Source organism: Suricata suricatta, chromosome 17 (assembly GCF_006229205.1).
Source record: "Suricata suricatta isolate VVHF042 chromosome 17, meerkat_22Aug2017_6uvM2_HiC, whole genome shotgun sequence".
Lineage (NCBI taxonomy): Eukaryota > Metazoa > Chordata > Mammalia > Carnivora > Herpestidae > Suricata > Suricata suricatta.
This window is the reverse complement of record NC_043716.1, coordinates 9518624-9538722: the sequence shown is the minus strand read 5'-3', so window position 1 is coordinate 9538722 and position 20099 is coordinate 9518624. Positions and strand designations below refer to the sequence as shown.

Here is a 20099-nt window from a genome sequence, read left to right as displayed (position 1 = left end):
ACAAAGCCCTGCACTCAGCTGTGATTGTAAACACACGGTGAGAGATAAGGCAATTATTTCATAAAATAAACTGTTGAAATCTAACTGATCCTTCACTTACAGTCACCTACTAATGTGAGCAAAGGCTTAGCAGGGAGTATAAAAACACCACAAACCTTTTGATTTCTTTACATCAGGTTCAGGCTCAGATTCTCGGATGAATTGCCCCAAGTCACTTACTCTTCCAAATGTCATCTTCCTAAGTAAGTACGAAAAGAAGAATATGATTTCTAACAATCAATATTAAATTAAGGAAAGAAAAATTCTACTCTTAAGCATCTTATCTATATTTAGACACCTCGAAATACTGTGTCAAGTTATTTAAAGCAAGGCTTATTTTAAATAGAACTGCCCCCTAAAGAGAGCAAAATCATCTTTAATTTAATGCAATTCCATTCAAAATCCCAGAAAGGGTTGGGAAGCAAAAATAATATGAACACAGGGAGGGGGACAAAACATCAGCGACTCTCAAATATGGAGAAAAAAATAGGGTTGCTGACGGGGCTGTGGGAGGGAGGGATGGGCTCAACAGGTGACGGGCATCAAGGAATCTCCTCCTGAAATCACCGTTGCACTCTATGCTAACTTGGATGTAAATTAAAAACGAAAGGTTTATGAAACACGATGGGTTAATAGGTAGCTCACAATTCTAAAGCTAAACAGAAGACAGAAGGCATAACAATAGCCAGGATAATTGTGTAAAAGAGATAAAAAGGTAGGAACTTGTCCTAGATCAAAATGTGTATTATAGACATAGAGTCATGATATATTACATATCATCATTATATATGCTGTAAAGCTACAATAATATAAAGCAAAGTTAAAAGGCAAAGAATACAGTAAAAAGACCTTATTTAACAGATATTACTAATTAACAATGAATATTAAAAAAGGTAAAGAATGCCAACAAGTCACCAATGCCAACAGAAAAATGCAAAAAGGAGATGAAAAGTCATTTCACAGAAGAAAAACCTGAACCAACAAACATGCCAAAAGCAATTTAATCTCAGCAACAATAATCCACATTGGTATACAAAAAAAAAAAAAAAAAAATCAAATATCTGATGTTAATTAGTGTCAATAAAGATGTAGGGAAAATGAGTATCTTCATTAACATGGGGTAAAAATGAAAATACATAGCTACTTTTACTTATTTATTAAAATAAAAAAATTTAAATATTTATTTTTGAGAGAGAGAGAGAGAGAAGAAAAGAGAGAGGGAGAATGAGCAGGGGAGGAGGGGCACAGAGAAAGACAACACAGAATCCAAAGCAGCTCGAGGCTGCCAGCACAGCCCAATGTGGGGCTTGAACTCACAAACTGCGAGATCATGACCTGAGCCAAAGTCAGATGCTTAACCGACTGAGCCACCCAGGAGCCCCTACAGCTATTTTGAAAGCTAACCTGGTTAATGGGTGCCTGGGTGGCTCAGTCGTTCAGCATCTGACTTTGGATCAGATGCTAACTGTGGTCATGATCTCTGTTTGTGAGCTCAGTTTGTAGGTTTGGGCCCCACTTCGGGTGAGCACTGCTTCTCTCTCTCTCCCCGCTGCTGTGGGATTCTCTCCTGAGTGCGCGCTCTCTCTCTGTCTGTGCCCCTCACTCACTTGCGCCCTCTCTCTCTCTCTCAAAAAGAAAAAAGAAAATAAAGGTAAACTGGTTAAGATCTATTAAAATTTAAAATCTGCTCCTTGGTACAAGGAAGTATATAAAAGAAAGTCTTTCGCCATTCTGTGTGTAACAGTGAATAATTGCAAACAACCTGAATATTCATCAGTACCCAAAGGGCCAAACAGTGGCCACAGTTATGAGCTATAATTAATGTTTTATATGAAACACTATAGTTAAAATGAGATAAATCTGTATAGACTAATATAGAAAAGTCTCCAAAACTCACTGCAAATAAAAGCACAAGATACCAAATACAGTGTAATATCAATTACATAAAACAAGCAAGCAAAAATACAAATACACAGTATAATGTCGCAGATTATCCTGAGTAGCAAGGGGAGAGAATAAGCTCTGGTGTGTGATCGAAGAGGACATTAGCTTTATCTACACATTTAATTTTTATAAGTTAATGTTATTTGTAAATAAAAGTTTAAGAAGAAAAAGAAACAGTGCTGCCTATGGATTAGTGCATGGTGGGTCTTAGTTTAGGGTTAACCTTCCCAATAAGTCGTCATTTCACATGTGCTTGCAATGCACCAACAGGCAGAAATATGTCTGCCTTGAGAAAAACTTCAGGAAGACGCCAAAGCCTTAAAACTGAAACCAAACACTGAAAACTATCTTTAAAGATGAAGAAAAGTCACTACTTCTATTTCTGACCCATATTATATATTATCTGCTAAAATACATTTATTTTACACACACACACACAAAAAACCACCTTGCAACTGACAGACTGCAGGTCACTCCTGAGCCTTTACACTTGACCACAGTTTATGGTCTAAACAAGTAAGTGCTGGGTATATAATAGATGAGAAACAATTTTTAAATTTTCATTTTTTTAACTGTTTATTTATTTTTGAGAAAGAGACATGACAGGAGGACGGGAGGCGCAGAGAGAGAGGGAGACGCAGAATGTGAAGCAGGCTCCAGGCTGAGCTGTCAGCACAGAGCCTGACTCAGGGCTCGAACTTGTAACGGTGAGTTCATGACCTGAGCTGAAGTTGGATGCTTAACCAACTGAACCACCCAGCCCACCCCCCCAGATTTAAAAACATTTTAACTGAGAAATAAAAGATGCAAAAGTCAACAGACTTGTAAAGATCTCAGACACTCAGCGCAGCTTACCCTGCATATGTCCGCTGATACAAAGATTCTGGGTCCAAACTGGCAGCGTCCACAACTATCGCTTCATCAAAATTTTTCAGAATTCTAACACTGGCTCTCTTCATACTGGACTACAACAGAAATTGTAAAATCAGCAGTGTGTTATTTGGGAATCAAACAATCCTGGGTGTGCAATATAGGACAGATTTGCACAACATCTTCGGTATTTGAAATACACGTAATTTTCACTCAATGCTGTCATGACTGAGATGCTAACCAGTAATGATTCTGAAATGTAACCTCAAAATATAAGTACAGGAGAGAAGCACAATATTAGAATGTACAACACAGGCATTTAATGACAACTCTCTTTTCTTAATGATCTAAGTTCTAACAAATGTGCTGTCTTCATAGGCATGATTTCCCAAGGGTGCAAGACGCCCATCCATCCAGGTATATACCGCTTAGCTAACTTTAACAAAATAAACACGAATACATTTGATTATCAGTGAGGCCAAGAGAAGCTCAAGAAAACCGTTCTAAAACGATCAGCTAGAAGAGTGTAGTAAGTTTCCCTCTGGCATGTTATCTCCCACTCCTCATCCCACAAGAAAGCAAGTCAGAGTCGTTATTTCTATGAAATACCAGAGCCATGGGTTTTCTCAGATATTCTACTTCTAAAACTTCAATTACAGACAGCTCAGCTCCACAAAATGACTGATATATAAGATTATTATTTGCTGTAGCATGGTTTAAAATAACAAAAGATGGGAACATGTTTAATATCCATGACTAAAGTAGAGGTTAATATCCATGGTTAAGGCATAAGAATAGATGCTTATAGAACATACCCCACAGTGTATCTGGGGTTCTCTTTATGTGCTAAGAAGGGTAAATACTTAAAAAGAAAAAGGCACCAGAATAAAGAGGACAGAAAACTTCCTTGAGGCTACTGTTAACTCAGTTATCTGAACTGAACACTACAAGAGAAGAAAACTACAGATCAGTATCTCTTGTGAGTATTGATGCAAAACCCTAACAAAATACTAGCAAATCAATCTAGCAACCTATAAAAATGATTGTATACCATGACTGAGTTCTCCCAGGAATGCAAGGTTGGTTTAACATCTGATAATCAATTAATATAGTACATCAGATCAATAGAGTAAAAGACAAAACCACATGATCACTTCCATTGATACAGAAAGAATATTTGATAAAATCCAACATACCTTCATGATGGAAAAAAAACCCTGAACAATTAGGAATACTGGGAAATTTCTTCAACTTAAGAAAAAGCATTTATAAAAAACCGATACCTAACATCATATTAAAAGATGGAAAACTGAAAGCTTTCCTCATGAGGTCAGGAATAAGACAAGGATGATAACTTCCACCACCTCTGTTCAATACCGTCCTGGGAGTTTTAGCTAGAGCAATCAGGCAAGATAAGCAAATAAAAGGCATTTAATGAGGATAGGAAGAGAGAAAACGATTTCTATTAGCAGACGATACGATCTTATATAAAGAAAATCCTATAGAATCCACAAGAAAACTATTAGAGTTAACAAATGAATTTAGTAATGTGGAGGTACAAGATCAACACACAAAAAAGTTTTATTTCTATGTATTACCAATGAAGAATAAGAAAATGAAATTAAGAAAATAACTATGTATAGTAGCATCAAAAATAATAAAATATTCACAAATAAAATAACCCAAGGAGGTATAAGACTTGCACACGGAAAACTACAAAACATTGATGAAAGAAATTAAAAATAGCTTAAAATAAATGGAATGACATCCATGTACATGGACCGGAATACATCCCAAAGCAATCTCTGGATTCAATATAAACCTGATTGTAAAATTCATGTGGAATTGCAATGGACTCAGAATAGACAAAATAATCTTACAAATGGAAAAAACAAAGTTGGAGGACTCACAGTTTCTGACTTCAAAACTTATAAAGATGTAGTAATCAAAACAATACTAGTATTGGCATACGAAAAGACATGTAGATCAATGAAGTAGAACTGAGAGTCCAGAAATAAACCCATTGTGTCTAATGTCAAATGATTTAAAAATAATACTATATTTAAGTTTATTTATTTTGAGAGAGAGAGAGAGAGATTGATTGATTGATTGATTGATTGGGGGCATAGCAAAGAGAGATAGGGAAAGAGAATTCCAAGCAGGTTCTGCACTGACAGAGTGATGCTGGGCTTGAACCTATGAACTGTGAGATTGGGACCTGAGCCAAAACCAAGAGTCAGATGCTTATCCAACTGAGCCACCCAGGTGCCCCTAAGGTCAAATGATTAAAAAAAAAATTTTTTTTAACGTTTATTTATTTCTGAGAGAGAGATACACAGAGTGTGAGCGGGAAGGGAGACACAGAATCAGAAGCACGCTCCAGGCTCTGAGCGCTCAGCACAGAGCCTGACATGGGGCTCGAACCCATGCACCAGGAGATCATGACCTGAGCTGAAGTCGGCTGCTTAACCAACTGAGCCACCCAGGCACCCCAGTCAAATGATTTTTGACAAAGATGCCAAGATCATTCAATGGTAAAAGAATAGTTTTATCAATAAGTGCTTCTGGGACAATTAGATATTCACATACAAAAAAAGAGAGTTGGACCCTAGCTCACACAATGTACAAATCTAACTCAAAATGGATCAAAGGCCTAAACTCTAAGAAGAAAACATAGTGGGGCAAGGGAAGTGACAGCTTTATGTTCTGTTTGTGAAGTTTCCATTTGGAGTGATAAAAAGTCTAGAACCAGATAGTAGTAATGGTTGTACAACACTGTGAATATATTAAATGTCACTGAATTATATACTTTATGATAGTCAACTTTATGTTAGGTGAATTTTATCTTAATTTTTAAAAATGTACTTCTGTATACTTAAAATGAAAATATGGATATAAGGAAAAAAATCTATTTATAATAGTATCAAAAAGAATAGAATATTTAGAATAAGCTTAAGAAATACCAAATGGATACCTGAAAACTACAAAATGTTACTGAAATTATAAAAGGCATCCTGTGTTCACAGATTACAATATTAAATATTGTTAAGATGGCAATATGTCCCAAATTGATCAATGGAGTCAATGCAGTCCCTATCAGAGTTCTGGCTGGCTTCTTCATAGAGGCTGGCAGACTGATTCTTAAATGCATGTGAAAACTCAAGGGGCCTTGAAAAGTCAAAAATATCTTGAAAAAGAAGAACTAAGTTGGAAAACTCTCAGTTCTTGATTTCAAAACGTGTTACCTAAGCAATGGTAATTAAGACACTTAAACAGAGTGATCATCTGACCTAACAATTCTACTTCTAGGTAGAATTGTGTATCTCACAAGAGAAATGAAAGCCTGCATCCACACAAAAACTTGTACAGCAGTATTATTCATGATAGCCAAAAGAGAGAAACAACCATGTCCATCAACAGATGGATAAACAAAATGCGGTATGTGTGCACAATGAAATGTTATTTGCTCATAAAGGAAAGCTAGTTCTGATACACGCTAAACGTGGATGAACCTTGAAAACATCATGTTAAGTGAAAGAAGCCAGTCACAGAAGACCACATGTCCTATGGTTCCAGAAGAGGCAGATCTACAGAGAGAGAAAGTAGATTAGTAGAAACCTAGGGCTGGAGCAATGGAGGACTTGGAGGGTAGTAGGTAAAGGACATGTGGGTTTTTTCTTAGGTGAAAAACTTTTAAATTGGCTGCAGTGACAGTTAAGCAACTCAATGAATATAGTAAACACCACTGACTTATGTAACATGAGTGATTGTACGATATGTGAATTCTATTTCAATAAAGCTGTGTGAAAGAAAGAAAGAAAGAAAGAAAGAAAGAAAGAAAGAAAGAAAGAAAGAACGAACGAAAGAGAAAGAAAGAAAGAAAGAAAGAAGGAAAGATTTCAATTGGATAACTGCACAGGTAACACTAACCCACACCATCAAAACCAGGATAATAGCTACCCTGGCAGGGAGGAGAGTGACTAAAAGGGAGCACAAGAGAGTTTATGACATACTGGTAACGTTGTGTTTCTTGATCTGGGACCTGGGTTAGGTCTGCTTATGAAATCTTTGAGCTCTATAAGGTTATGAGAGTTCTCTGTAGATATTCTATACTTCAACCAACAATGTACAATTATCATTTTATGGTCAGCACCTAGACCTTTTAAGTGCCTAAATAAAAACGAAACATTCTAGCCTATATCGAAAACTAAATGGCAACTGCATTCAGCAGGTAACCTAAACAGGAAGCAAAGTACTGGGGAGAGCCTTGTTAATGGTAATAAATAGTACTGTCTTATAAATTAAGAAAATTACCCAACGCCCTGTGCCAAAAAACCTGAAGTGTTATTTATGTCAACAGTGTAATGAGAAAACAACTATGCTACATTATGGCAAAGAACACTGGGCAACGAGCATGTTCTGGCTCTACACTTAGTGTGACTTGAAAAATCAGTTAACTTCTTAACACCTCCCTAGATTCTTCTCTTAGGGACAATCCATTTCATGCGATTTTGGAGAGAATCAAGTCTGATACACGAAAGCACTCCACAAAAAATAATAACGGTTGAGGAGATGTACAATGGCACTGGAGTTTAAAATAAAATGAAAAGCTCTTCAGTGAAACACAGTATTAAGAAATCCAGGCATTCACGCATTTATTTATTTATTCTATAAAAAAGCATCCCAAATGCAGTTACTGAAATTTCCCAAGTAATTACACTAAACAGCTCCTCAGAGGCTATAAATGAGTGTGACTGGACTACTGAAAGCAACAGCAGGAGTGTCAGGCAGAATGGCCTGAACGGAACAGGACAAAGCTTACCACACAAGACACTGTGAGTCACCACAGATACTCTGATTAGAACACAGAGGACGTAGGCGTTTTATTTTCTCCTTCGTTTCTTCTGCAACTAAAACTTGCAAGCAGAATCTGTTACTGGTATTTGAAGGTAAGGATCTGTACACTCTGCCTCCTAACGGCAGGGGCAGACTGGTCCAGTACCTGAGAAGCCGAGCCGTCGGGACCGCCTGGGTGAGAGTCGTCAGGAGGGCCGACAGAGCCATGAGCTGCCAGGGAAACACTCCCTCCCAGAAATTCATCTCCTCGAACCGAATGGATGAGATCATTCAAATATTTATAATAAAGATTGCTAGATAAAAAGCCAGGCAGAAAGACCTGAAAAAGAGGACAAGCATTACTTTAAAGTTGAAATCAAATACAACTCAAATTTTATTTGCAAACAAAATGTTACCCAGAGTCCTACCAGGCGGCACAAATGATTTTACTTCTTGTCACACTCCCAAGTATTATTCCTTCGTACACAGTTTACAGTATGACTACAATTATTAAGTACAATTGATAGGTTTCCCCCCAAAAAAACACTTGCCATAAAACTAGACTTCTTAGTGACCAGAAACATGCAGGGAGTGAATATAATCTGAACTACATTTCTCTGGTTTTCTATAAATATTAAAGTCTGCGCATATATTGGTGGTCTACTTTTGAACTGATTTTCTTAAGATAAATTACCAGGTGTGATTATTGAGGTAAACAGCACGAACATTCTAGCTTTGATACATATGGCCAGTTTACTCTTCGGAAGGATGTTGTTAATTGGTATCACTGGCAATATCATCACAGTGTCTTTTTCTTTTAAATTGTAATTTATTTACTTAAAATTTTTTTTTAATGTCTCTTATTTTATTTTGAGAGAGACAGACAGACACCGAGTGGGGGAGAGGCAGAGAGAGAGGGAGACAGGGAATCTGAAGCAAGGCTCCAGGCTCTGACCTGTCAGCACAGAGCCTGACACAGGGCTCAAATCCACGGACCAAGAGATCATGACCTGAACTGAAGTCGGATGCTTAATCAACTGGGCCACCCAGGAGCCCCAATAATTTATTTCCTTTTTAACCTATATCCCAGTTAGTTAGCAACAATGATTTCAAGAATAGATTCCTTATTGCCCCCGTAGCCATTTAGTCCATCCCCTCTCTTCCAACCCCTTCAGCAACCCTGTTTGTTCTGTATATTTAAAGAGTCTCTTACGTCTTGTCCCCCTTCCTGTTAATATATTAATTTTGCTTCCCTTCCCTTATGTTCATCTGTTTTGTATCTTAAAGTCCTCATATGAGCGAAGTCGTATGATATTTGTCTTTCTCTGACTAATTTCGCTTAGCATAATACCCTCTAGTTCCATCCATGTAGTTGCAAATGGTCCAGGTGTCTGTTTTGATACAGGCTTTCCAACACTGGATTGTTTTTCCAAATCATTGTTAAATAAGTGCCTAATGATAGACGGATGTTCTTATTTGCATTTAAAAATTACTAATGCTGCTGAATAAGTTCCTATGTTTATCCCTGGCTTTTCCTATCACCAGCTTTTCCTTCACTGCACTTAGCACGTGACTGTGTGCTTCTAATGTTTCTAACCTGTGCCTGTGTTCAATGTGTGGCTTCTTTACAAACAGAGCTCCAGGAGGGCAGAACCCACGTTTCCCCATCTACCCCTGGAACCCCACTACCTAGCACAGAGATTCTCAAAGTAGTGATGAACAAATCACCCATGTCTTTTTCTCATTTATCTCCTTGATTGATAGTATTCTTAAAATTAGTGTAAGTTCTTTTACATATATACATTTTATAAGAAATGTTTTTACATTCTGTTTTTCTGTGTGTTTTAATTTTCTTTCTTACCCAGAAAGCTTACATTCTTTACATGATATAGATTTGGAACTTTTCCTTTAAGATCAAAGATTTTAATTTTAATTTAATTTCATTTCATTTAAAAAAATTATCACTGGGCAATAGCTAATACTCTACTCAGTTTACAACTAGATTTTAATGATTTGATTTTTATATGCAACTTTTCCATGTTCCTGAAATTCAGTTTTTATGTGCTGTTAACAGTTTTTAATGCTTACCATGTGTTGGGCTTATCGTCAATAGTTACTGCATACCTCTTACCTCATTTTTATCCTTAAAATAACTCTGAGGTAAGTATCTGTATTATCTCCATCTTACAGATAAGGAAAACAGCATTAGAGAATTTCAGTAACTGCCTGAGGTCACTCAGCTGATAAAGGTTAAGATGAATACATACCAAGTCAGAGTCAAAGCCTCTGCTCCTAAGCACTGTGCTCCACTGCTTAGATTTTCCTCTGTTTTGTTATATATTTGGATTTTCCCGTGTTATGTTTTCTGGTTTTCACCAGTAAAAACTTCTGGCAGTTTTAATGTTTTTAAAGTTCTTGGTTACCTTCTCCATGGTTGTCCAGGCCTGACGTAACGGAGTTGTGAAGCAGTTAGGGAGTGGCCCACCTTCCCTGCAGATATTAGATTCGATTTCTAATCGCACAACGTCATCAAATCCAAGAGGATGTGTGGCTTGGAGGGAGAAGTACCTATGGCACAAAGCAAAACCAAATTCCACAGCCAGTACGGGCTACCTCTGGTGCCCACACGAGAGAATCTTCTACGCGGCTACTTGGTTCAGCCTGCAGACCTTGGACTCTAGAACTGGCTCCCAGTCATGCCGCAACCTTTATTCCCACGACCCTAACGTCAACTTGCTACCTTTCTATTATCTCCTCCCACCACCCTTAGTTCTTGTTTAAGTTTTCTGAGGGTCAGGCTACAGCGGAGACAAGCAGTCAATCAATCCCACACTGACTGGGTGCCCATTCTCTGTTCCGCACTTGGGAGAGATAAATGGACTTAAGGGAAGGTAAGACACAGTTATGCCCCCTGGAAAGGGAGCAGAAAAGATCTCTGCATAGGACACAATGAGAACACGCCATCATAACTAAGAGACACAAGTAATATACAAGTAGGAATCAAAATGAAAGAACGGGGAGGGCGAAGGAGGGTTTGGTGTGTTTGGACAGAACAACAGGACCTGATGACTGGGTGCAGATGGGAAGAGGCACCTCACAGATTTCTAACTTCTTAAGATACAATGCACGACTGGTGTTTTGGTAAGCTGATTATAAAGTGGATACCAAAAAACGGAAAATTAAAAGAAAAACAGCATTTCAGGGACTTCTAAATCCTGTCTATGATACAAATACAGAAAGACCAATTAGGCAGGACTATGATGTTACATACATAATATACATAAAATATAAAAACAAACAGGGATTGGTAAAGTCAAATTTGGCCCGATGAACTTGACAAAAACAGCACAAGTAGGATGCCACACAGTAATTTTCATTTACAGAAGGCTCCCCGTGTGACAATGGGATCCAGAAGGAAAACAGACTCTGCTCTGTGGGGTTACTGACCTCCAGGCAGGATCTTAGCACTAGTGCCTCTCTTGTGTCCCAGCCTAAGAAAAATACTTTCTAAATGTAAACACCTGCTATTTCAACATCCATGTAACAATATATCTCATGTAATTTTCCCACAAATGTATTATACTAAAATAAGAACTAAGCAAACTTTAAGAACTGTATTCCAGCCTAAGTTCTGCCACTAACACTCACCCTGTGACTTTGAGAAAGTCACTACCTCTTTGGGCCTTCATTTTCTGATCTGCACAATGGGGAAACCGGACTAGACTCCCTAATCTGGCTATTCATCAGCACCGTCTGGGGAATCATTTAAAAATAAAGATCCCTGGGTCAGACCTCCGCCATGCTGAAGCAGAGTTTCTCGGAGCGGAGGACCGGAAGCCCGGGTGATTCTCACGCAGACGGCCCCGCAGGAACTTGCAAAGCCATGTTCAGAACCACTGACCTAGATGCGCTCGGCGCTCTGCCAGCCCTGACAGCCCATGGAGTCTCCTCCACGGTCAAGTCCTCCTCTTAGCAGTTGTTTGTGGACACAAATAGCATATTACTTTTCTTTACAGAATAAAGAAAATTAAATGAAAATAAAATGAACAGAGCACGGGTGCTGGCCAAAGCCTATCACTTAACTGAACAGATGTTCTTAGTTCTGTTCACTGTAAGATTTTGCCATCCTCTCATTTTTAGTAATGAAAAGTAAAAAACTATTATTCACTGAGTATGAACCTGGCTGGGCAGATCTGCACCACAAAATATGATCCACCCATACAGTCAAGACCTTTTTTTAATATATTCCAATTAGTTTCATCTTCCTTTTATTTTTAGAGAAGGAGAGAGAGAGGGTGCAAGTCCATGTGCGAGTGGAAGGGGCAGAGGGAAGGGGAGAGACAACCCTCGAGCAGGCTCCACGCCCAGTGCAGAGCCCGATGCGGCTCAATCATCTGACCGTGAGATCCTAACCAGAGCCGAAACCAAGAGCCGGACGCTGAACTGAACGAGCCGCCAAGGCGCCCCCGTCTTCTGCTGATGTCCCCTACGCAAGCTTTACTTACCCCAACTCGAGTTTCCTGAAGGCGCCACCTTCCCCTACGTTGCTCTGACTTCGCTTGTGCCGAGCCCTCTGCCTAGATGGAGTGTTCTTTCCCGCCTTCTCTGGCTCGCAAATTTCAATCTGTTCTTCAGAATCCAATTCTAATCTTTCTCCTGTGAAACGCTCCCTGAACTCTACAGCCATCAACCTTCTTGCCACACACAGACCTCCCATTCCCCCAAAAGAGACTTTTGTTCTAAGAATCCTAAAACTTTGTACACACCACATGAACAGTAGCTTTTACAGTACTCCCTGTGAGCTCCTTGGCAGCAAAGACTGGATTCATTCATATTTATTTCCGAAGTACCTATCAAATAATAAGGATGTGCCAAACACTGAATATATCAATAAAACTCACTTGTCATATAAAATCATGGCATCATTCTGGGCCTCCTGTCCATCATACTGGCCCTTCTTGGCAGCAAGCTGGGACTGGAAGTTATCTGCTGCCAACCAGAACTGTAAGATGTTCACTGCATCCTCCTTCTCCATGTACTAGGAAGGAAAACACAAAAGAAGAAAAAAATACCATAAACAGATTTCTCTCATCATCTCTAATCTCTAAGTCCAACCATTAAAATACAGGACACACACACACACACACACACACACACACACACACACACACCAAAAACAGATGGACTTGTTCAGTTAATACCAGTCAGCAACTTAGTTATTTGAGATTGAAAAGCTTAAAGCCATTCTTGTAGGGAAAAAAACCCCAAAACTAACCAAGAAACCAACCACACTGCTGGATACACACGTGAGCTGGAATAAAAATCATGGTCAAGATGATCAGTGGTCCCTCGCTGACAAACATACACAAAGTAAACTAACCAGACCAAATCTTTTATACCTGATCATTTCCATCACTCCACATAGCCATAGTAACTGGAACAAATGCTGGACTTAAGCTGACAGCAAACGAGGGAGTGAGAGAGCAGATCAACTGAATGGGCTCTATTCTTGGGAGAGGCAGAGAGCAGGTGTGAACGGGGTTATGCTCTGTGACCCTGGAAATCCTATCTCTATTTACCAGTCATTTGCTTTGCAACGAAAGCATTTCCTTTGCTGAAGCCGAACAAATACCATTACACTAAACTATATGCTTCAAAGAGATTAATATACTCATTGCTTGAGAAATCCTATCCAGTGGCTAAAGTAAAAGGGATGATATTAGGAAAAAATTTGCTACTTCTCTCTCTCTTCTGAAGTCTGGTCTGCAAATATGTGTGCACTGGAATCATGTACCAAAACTATGGTTTTCATTTTTATTTTTACTTTTTTTAAATGTTTTATTTTTTTGAGACAGAGAGATTTAGAGCATGAGCGGGGAGAGGCAGAGGGAGAGGGAGACACAGAACCGGAAGCAGGCTCCAGGCTCTGAGCTGTCAGCACAGAGCCTGACATGGGGCTCAAACCCACGAACGTGAGATCATGACCTGAGCCGAAGTCGGAGGCTTAAACGACTGAGCCACACAGTGCCCCGCAAAACTGTGGTTTTTAAAACAGTTCCAAATAATCAAAAATATGCATTCTCTTATAAGATGCTTATTAGTTAAGGCTTTCAAACTTATTTTGCCCTGAATTTTAATCTAATATGCCATCAAAGTACCCTTGCCATTAGATACAACTTAAAACAGTATTATGCTATTCCAATTGATCTTTTTAGAAATAATTTGGCTCTTCCATGTTAGTTTCTGTAGGGGGGGCCCCAGCATTTCTAGTTCAGAGGTGGAATGCTCTAACAGAGTGCGAAAGGAAATGCAGACTTTACCTCAGAGAAATAAAAGAGGGCTGACTCACAGAAGAGAATGTCAGCCAGGTAAACGGTTCCGCTGGTCAGCACTTCAATCTGGTATTTACAGAAATGGTGACTTCGCAGAAACTCACTAAAGTGCCTGCACATGGACAAAAAGGGAAAGTTTGAGGGAACGACCAAGGAAAGAGCTTAACTGGGCAAAATATACTCTTTCCATTCTGTGCCTATTGTATGTATCTTAAAAGCCTAGGTCAACACTACCTCCCCTTCCCTTGGTGTCGCTCCTGGTTGCCACACCTGGAAATAATCTCTCCCAGCTCCTAGTGGCTTTGTAGTTTTCCTCTGATATGTGACACATGCTACCTCATATTACGGTAACCAAAGAACATGCCCTATTTCTCTTATTAGGCTCTAATTTTCTTCAAAGCAGACATTATACCTGACTGTGCCTTGCATAGAGCACCCTTTTCAGAAATATTAAATGAATCAATATGTAGACTTTAAGAGCATGTAGCAGTAATTAATCTAAAAAAAAAAATACATAACTTCGGAGGCCGCTTCAACAAATCTATGTGGATTTAGTAGTAATAGCATCCATTAAGCCTAAAGCATGCACTGACAGGATATTCACGGATCACGTGCATTGTTTAAATAAATAAACCAATTCTAACAGTTACACTACACCCTCATTACCCCCAAATGACTTCAAAATTAAAAACAAATTTTTTTAACTTAGGAAAATATTAACATTAAAAATTAAAATGTGTTTTATTATTTTTAAGAGTTCACACAATTTATATTTAAAAGACACCATTACCCAAAGCAGTCGTAGAGCATGAGTATGCCTATAAGACCCTGTAAACATTCAAACTACTAAGTCCTCGAACATGGTTTGTTTTTAGTTGAGTGAACGCAAAGTCAGAAAACGCAAATGGGAAAGTATGTAATTAACTCACTCTTGCTCCATTGCACGAAAGACTATGGACTGGGCCACAACAAAACAGTTGGGGTCCACCTGTCCATCTTCTCCACAGATCTTTGCTGTAAAAGAAATGGTAAATACATTTCTACTAAATCCAAACTATACACCTTTGGGAATCAAAGAGGTAGGGCAAACGAATCAGAAATTTTAAATGGAGCTAAGAAAAATTCAGGTGCACGGCTAATCTTGAGGTAGGGAAGGTCTTTCTTCTAAGCATATATGCAAAAGCAGACATCAAAAGATTTGGCAACATAAAATTGATTTGTATACCTTAGAACACCTCCAGAACAAAATGACAAACGGATGCAAAAAATTCGCAGCATGAATGACAGTTTACTCTGTACGGGACAGATTATAATTATTCACATATCAAGAGCTCCTATAAACTAGTAAGAAATGTCCTGAAAGAAAAATGAGCAAAGGACATGAAAAGACAGTTTACAAAAGAACAAAACATAGGGTTGCCTCAGGCAGAAGAGCATGATACTCTTGATCTCGGGGTTATGAGTTCAAGCCCCACCATAGGTATAGAGATCTATGAAAAAAATTAACTTTTTTTTGGAAAAAAGAACAAATTATCAAATGGCCAATATGCAAATATACGCTTGTTCACTGGTAATCAAATAAATATAACTACAAATTAGAATAATGAGGCACCCCACTTTTTATCTAGCAAATTGGCACAAAACTGTTACAGCAATGCATATGTTTAATTGTGTAACACTAACTGCCTTGCTTGAGCAAGGGTGTGGGAACACTAGCATTAGTGGGAAAATACTGATACATACTTTTACGAAGGGCAGTCTGGCAGTTCTGGCATAAGCTTTAAAAAGAAACATGTCCTTTCAACCAGCAATTCTAAGACTGCAACCTAAAGAGTTATAGATTTGTAAAAAGGTTTATCTGTAAAAAAGTTTAGCAAAATGTTCTTTGGTAGAAACAGAAAATATGTAAAAACTAGGAATTGCCTAAGTAAACTGCAGCAAGTCAGTAAGCTGGTTGGCCAGCCATCAAACATGGCAGAAACCCTCCCGCCTACGATAGAGGGTTTCACCTCAAGTTCATGACCTTAGTGCAACCTTAATGAAGCCCAAGGATCATACTCCAGTTTCCTGGGCCAGTTACTCTCATACTCTGCCAGACAACACGCATCTTCTCTCTCTTTAAACATCTAAATGCCTCTTCTCTTTGCTGATTACTTTACTTCCTACTTCATTAAGAAAATAGAAGCAATCAGAAAATTATTTCCATCACCTCCCACCACATCTACCAACTCGCCTGCACCTCTACCCACGCGCTCTGCATTTGAGCGCCAGACCCTTTCCTGCTGCCTCAAGCCTCCTTCCTGCCAGCAGTGGCCCCCCCACCTCCTGTATGGCTTCTCGGCTGCTGCCTCACACTCACCAGCTATGCGGCCTGCCTGCGTGCTCCACACACGAGCCTGCTTGGGTGCTATCCCTCATATGTGCATAACACGTCAACACAAAAACAAAAACCACTGGCCCCTGACTTAACATCTCCTTCCAATTTATCTTTGGAACAAGATGCCTCAAAGAGTCGCTCATACTTGCTGTCTTCACTCCATCTCCTATTGTAAGACTCCTCTGATTAGGTTTCTGTCTCCAGTGGCCCCTGAAGTTAAGATAACCAGTGAACCAGGTGTCCACAGGGTTGGCAAGGCCATTCTATTCCTAGCACTCACCTTACTTAACCTCTCAGGAGGCTTTGATATACCTTTGATCACTCCCTTACTCCCAGAAACATTTTTTCACTTGGCTTCCAGAAAAGAACTACTGACCTGAGACAGAGTTGATGAAGCAGGGCCTACTTTACTGGCTGTTACTTCCTGAGTCTGCTAGTTCTCCCTAACCCACCAGACTTGTAAATATTAGGTCTGCCCCAGAACTCAGTGCTTAGACTTGTCTTACTCATCATAGTTACTCTGAGGGTAATGTTATCCATGGCTCTCAACCATCTATATGCTGATGTCTTCTGAACATGTCTCTTCAACCTAGACCTCTTTCATGAATTCCCAGTGCAGATATTTAACTGCATACTTGACATTCACCATTTAGTGAAAACCCAAACTCCTGATTTTCCTCATAAACCACTGCCTTCACAATCTTCCTCATCTTATAAATGGCAACTCCACTCTCTTAGTTATCCAGGTTTGTTTGTTTATTTGAGTGAGAGCACATGAGCAAGCGAGCAGGGCAGAGGGAAAAGGAGAGAGAATCTTAAGCAGGCTCCAAACCCAACATGGAGCTCAAAGCAAGGCTTGATCCCACAACCGAGATTTCAGGGGATCAAAGAGGAAAAATGGTCTAAAAACATAGGTAATTAGCATTTTAACTTTCTCAGAGCTCTTGATCACTAAATGTTATCAACCTATACTTCAAAAGATTTTTTCCCCTCATGGGATTATATCATTAATTTGATAAGTAAATGGAAGAAAAAGAATTGAAGAAGTGATATTTCATTTTTAAATATTTTATTTGAACCCTTCCCCCCTCTTCTCCCCATCCCTGCAAAGTTTGGTTATTCACTAGCACAAAAAATCCCCAAAAGATTCACTAGTCAATTAATTCTTCAAATAGCCAAATTCTAATCAGCTAGCACACCCCAGGTGTATTACTGCACAGGAAATATTGGTCTAGAGAAGTGTGGAAGATATTTGCAACAAATTCCCACATAAAAATAGAGGAACTGCATAGAAAGGCCAAAATCCAAAGACAATGTTGGCAACAGAACTGGGTAAAAACCTGAAATACAAGCAAATGGGGACAAACCACCAACAGCCACAAGACCTATACAAGGTCTATCTGTGTGGGAGAAGCAAAAGGAAACCAACGGGGCCAGCACCTGACAAGCCCCAAGACAGCCGACGGTAATTCACCGGCAAGAGTGGTGCGCCAAACTAAGAACCACAACTTAGCCAGGAAAAGGTTTTGCTGTCTCCAACAATGAAGGAATGCAAAGTATCTGTGGTAAAGATTGAAAGAATCTGCTAGGAGAAGAACATACTATATTTCATAAATAAAATTATCAAGTTTCTGTAATAAAAATAGAAAACTTGGTATTAGGACTTGATGGGAATATAATAAATATTTATTTAATGAATAAACAAATCACTTTCATCAGTGATTACAGGTGCCTCTAAGGTCCTTCTGATACAATGCAGTAAAAACTTTCATTTTTTTTTTTTTACTACCACCTACAGAGAAATAGATTTACATGACAGTATATACATACATATGTGAATATATGATGAAAACAATTTCCTGAAGTGAGGTTTGGCCTTACTACTGTGAAGCACTTTGATTTTTTTCTATTCTAGTCTTTTCTTGGCAGGAAGGTGTGGTCATTAAGAGGAGACTCATTTGAATTTACAGTATGAAAAACACTGCCAAATAGTATACCAGTCAATGTGTAGTAGTATATTTCTTTCCTTTTTTTTTTTTTTTTTAATGCATGAGCAGGAGAGGGGCAGAGGGAGGGAGACACAGAATCTGAAGCAGGCTCCAGGCTCTGAGCTGTCAGCACAAGGGTCTGATGCAGAGCTTGAACCCATGGACTGTGGGATCATGACCTGAGCCAAAGTCAGACGGTTAACCGACTGAGCCGCCCGAGTGCCCCTGCATTGGTCTGTTTTCAAATCCTGACTCTGCTGTGTCTGAGTTGTGTTACCTTCAGCAAATAATTTATCCTCTTTGTGCTTCAGAGTCCTCATTTATAAAAGAATAACTGTATTTATATTACAGGGTTTTTAAAAGGTTAGAGTTTATCCATAGAAAGTGCTTACCATGCTGTATGGGACACAGTGAGCACTCAATATTTTTGAATCCCACTATTATTTTTAGTGCCATTGTTATTTGAGCCAAATTCTAAAAATTTGCGTCTGACATATTGGAAGAACATTTTTAAGTGAGCTACAGCTGATATAATAAAGTACTCTGAAAACAGAGTCAGAAGGGATATGCTGAATTCCATGTTGATAAAAGATCTCTTAAGTGATAACCAAAAACAGGCATTATTTTATTATGTTTTGGCCATAGCTTCAAGCACTGCTTACCTATGATGTCATTTCTCATTGCTTCTGTAATTGGTATTGGTTTAGCAGCATCTGGAGATATGTATTTGGTAAAAGTATTCACTGCATCTTGTTCTATACCTGCAAGGGAAGAAGGGGACAACTTCAAAATCCAAAGTGCAACTTGGACCAGTTCTGGACAATAACCATGAACAGCAGGGCTGGGTGCCGTATGCCCAAGCGTCTTCCTTCATACAAATACATCCATACTTATTACAAGTATAAATTTATATAAAAATATAAATGGGACAAAACAGTGTTGCTTCTTCACTGTTTGGTCTGTGGAACGAGAAGTTATACATGAACTTCGCCTCTACTCCTCATCTAAACTCGTCAACTGCTCCTCAATAGCAATTAGTTACGCATGTTCTTTTTCCACATCTCTTCTCCAAAATCTCAAGCTGAGGGACCTGTACAGCAATATGAACAGCAAGAACTCCAAAATTATTTATAAATCAACACTTAAAATATTTTTAAAAATGGGGCGCCTGGGTGGCTCAGGCGGTTGGGCGTCCGACTTCAGCTCAGGTCATGATTTTGTAGTTCCTGAGTCCAAGCCCCATGTCCAGGGTCTGTGCTGACAGCTCAGAACCTGGAGCCTGCTTTAGACTCTGTGTCTCCCTCTCTACCCCTCCCCTGCTTGCATTCTGAGTCTCTCTCTCAAAAATAAACATTAAAAAAAATACATATTTTAGAAAATGATTTCAGGTTTATGGTTCAGGAACCACAAGGTTCAGGAATACACTCCTTTGACTTTCAACAACGCTAGGAGGTCAAACAACAGATCTCAAACTCTTTAGTCTCAGGACTTCTTTGTAACCTTAAGCCAAACTGAAGAACCTAAAGAGCTTTTATCTAGAGATATTAAGGTATTAGAAATAAAAATTAGAAAAAATATATTTGATTCAGTTAAAATAAACAATATTAAATCTGTTATAATTGGGAAATATTTTTTATGGGAAAATTTTTATTTTTTTATGGGAAAAAACCAATTTTCCAAACTGAAAAAATTAGTGAAAAGAGCGCATTTTTT

At 38.8% G+C, this 20099-nt stretch overlaps 1 protein-coding gene across 1 annotated transcript in view; it reads right to left on the bottom strand.

The window, feature by feature from the left end:
• Positions 1–20099, bottom strand: part of AKAP10 (A-kinase anchoring protein 10) — a 71441-nt gene that overhangs the window by 13054 nt on the left and 38288 nt on the right. Inside the window, exons 5-12 of the mRNA XM_029926944.1 lie at positions 19049–19147; positions 14951–15035; positions 14010–14133; positions 12591–12727; positions 10113–10257; positions 7856–8029; positions 2839–2948; positions 156–238 (exon numbers count right to left, since the gene is read on the bottom strand). Coding sequence (XP_029782804.1) covers positions 156–238; positions 2839–2948; positions 7856–8029; positions 10113–10257; positions 12591–12727; positions 14010–14133; positions 14951–15035; positions 19049–19147 — 957 coding nt within the window. The remainder of the gene's footprint in view (positions 1–155; positions 239–2838; positions 2949–7855; positions 8030–10112; positions 10258–12590; positions 12728–14009; positions 14134–14950; positions 15036–19048; positions 19148–20099) is intronic.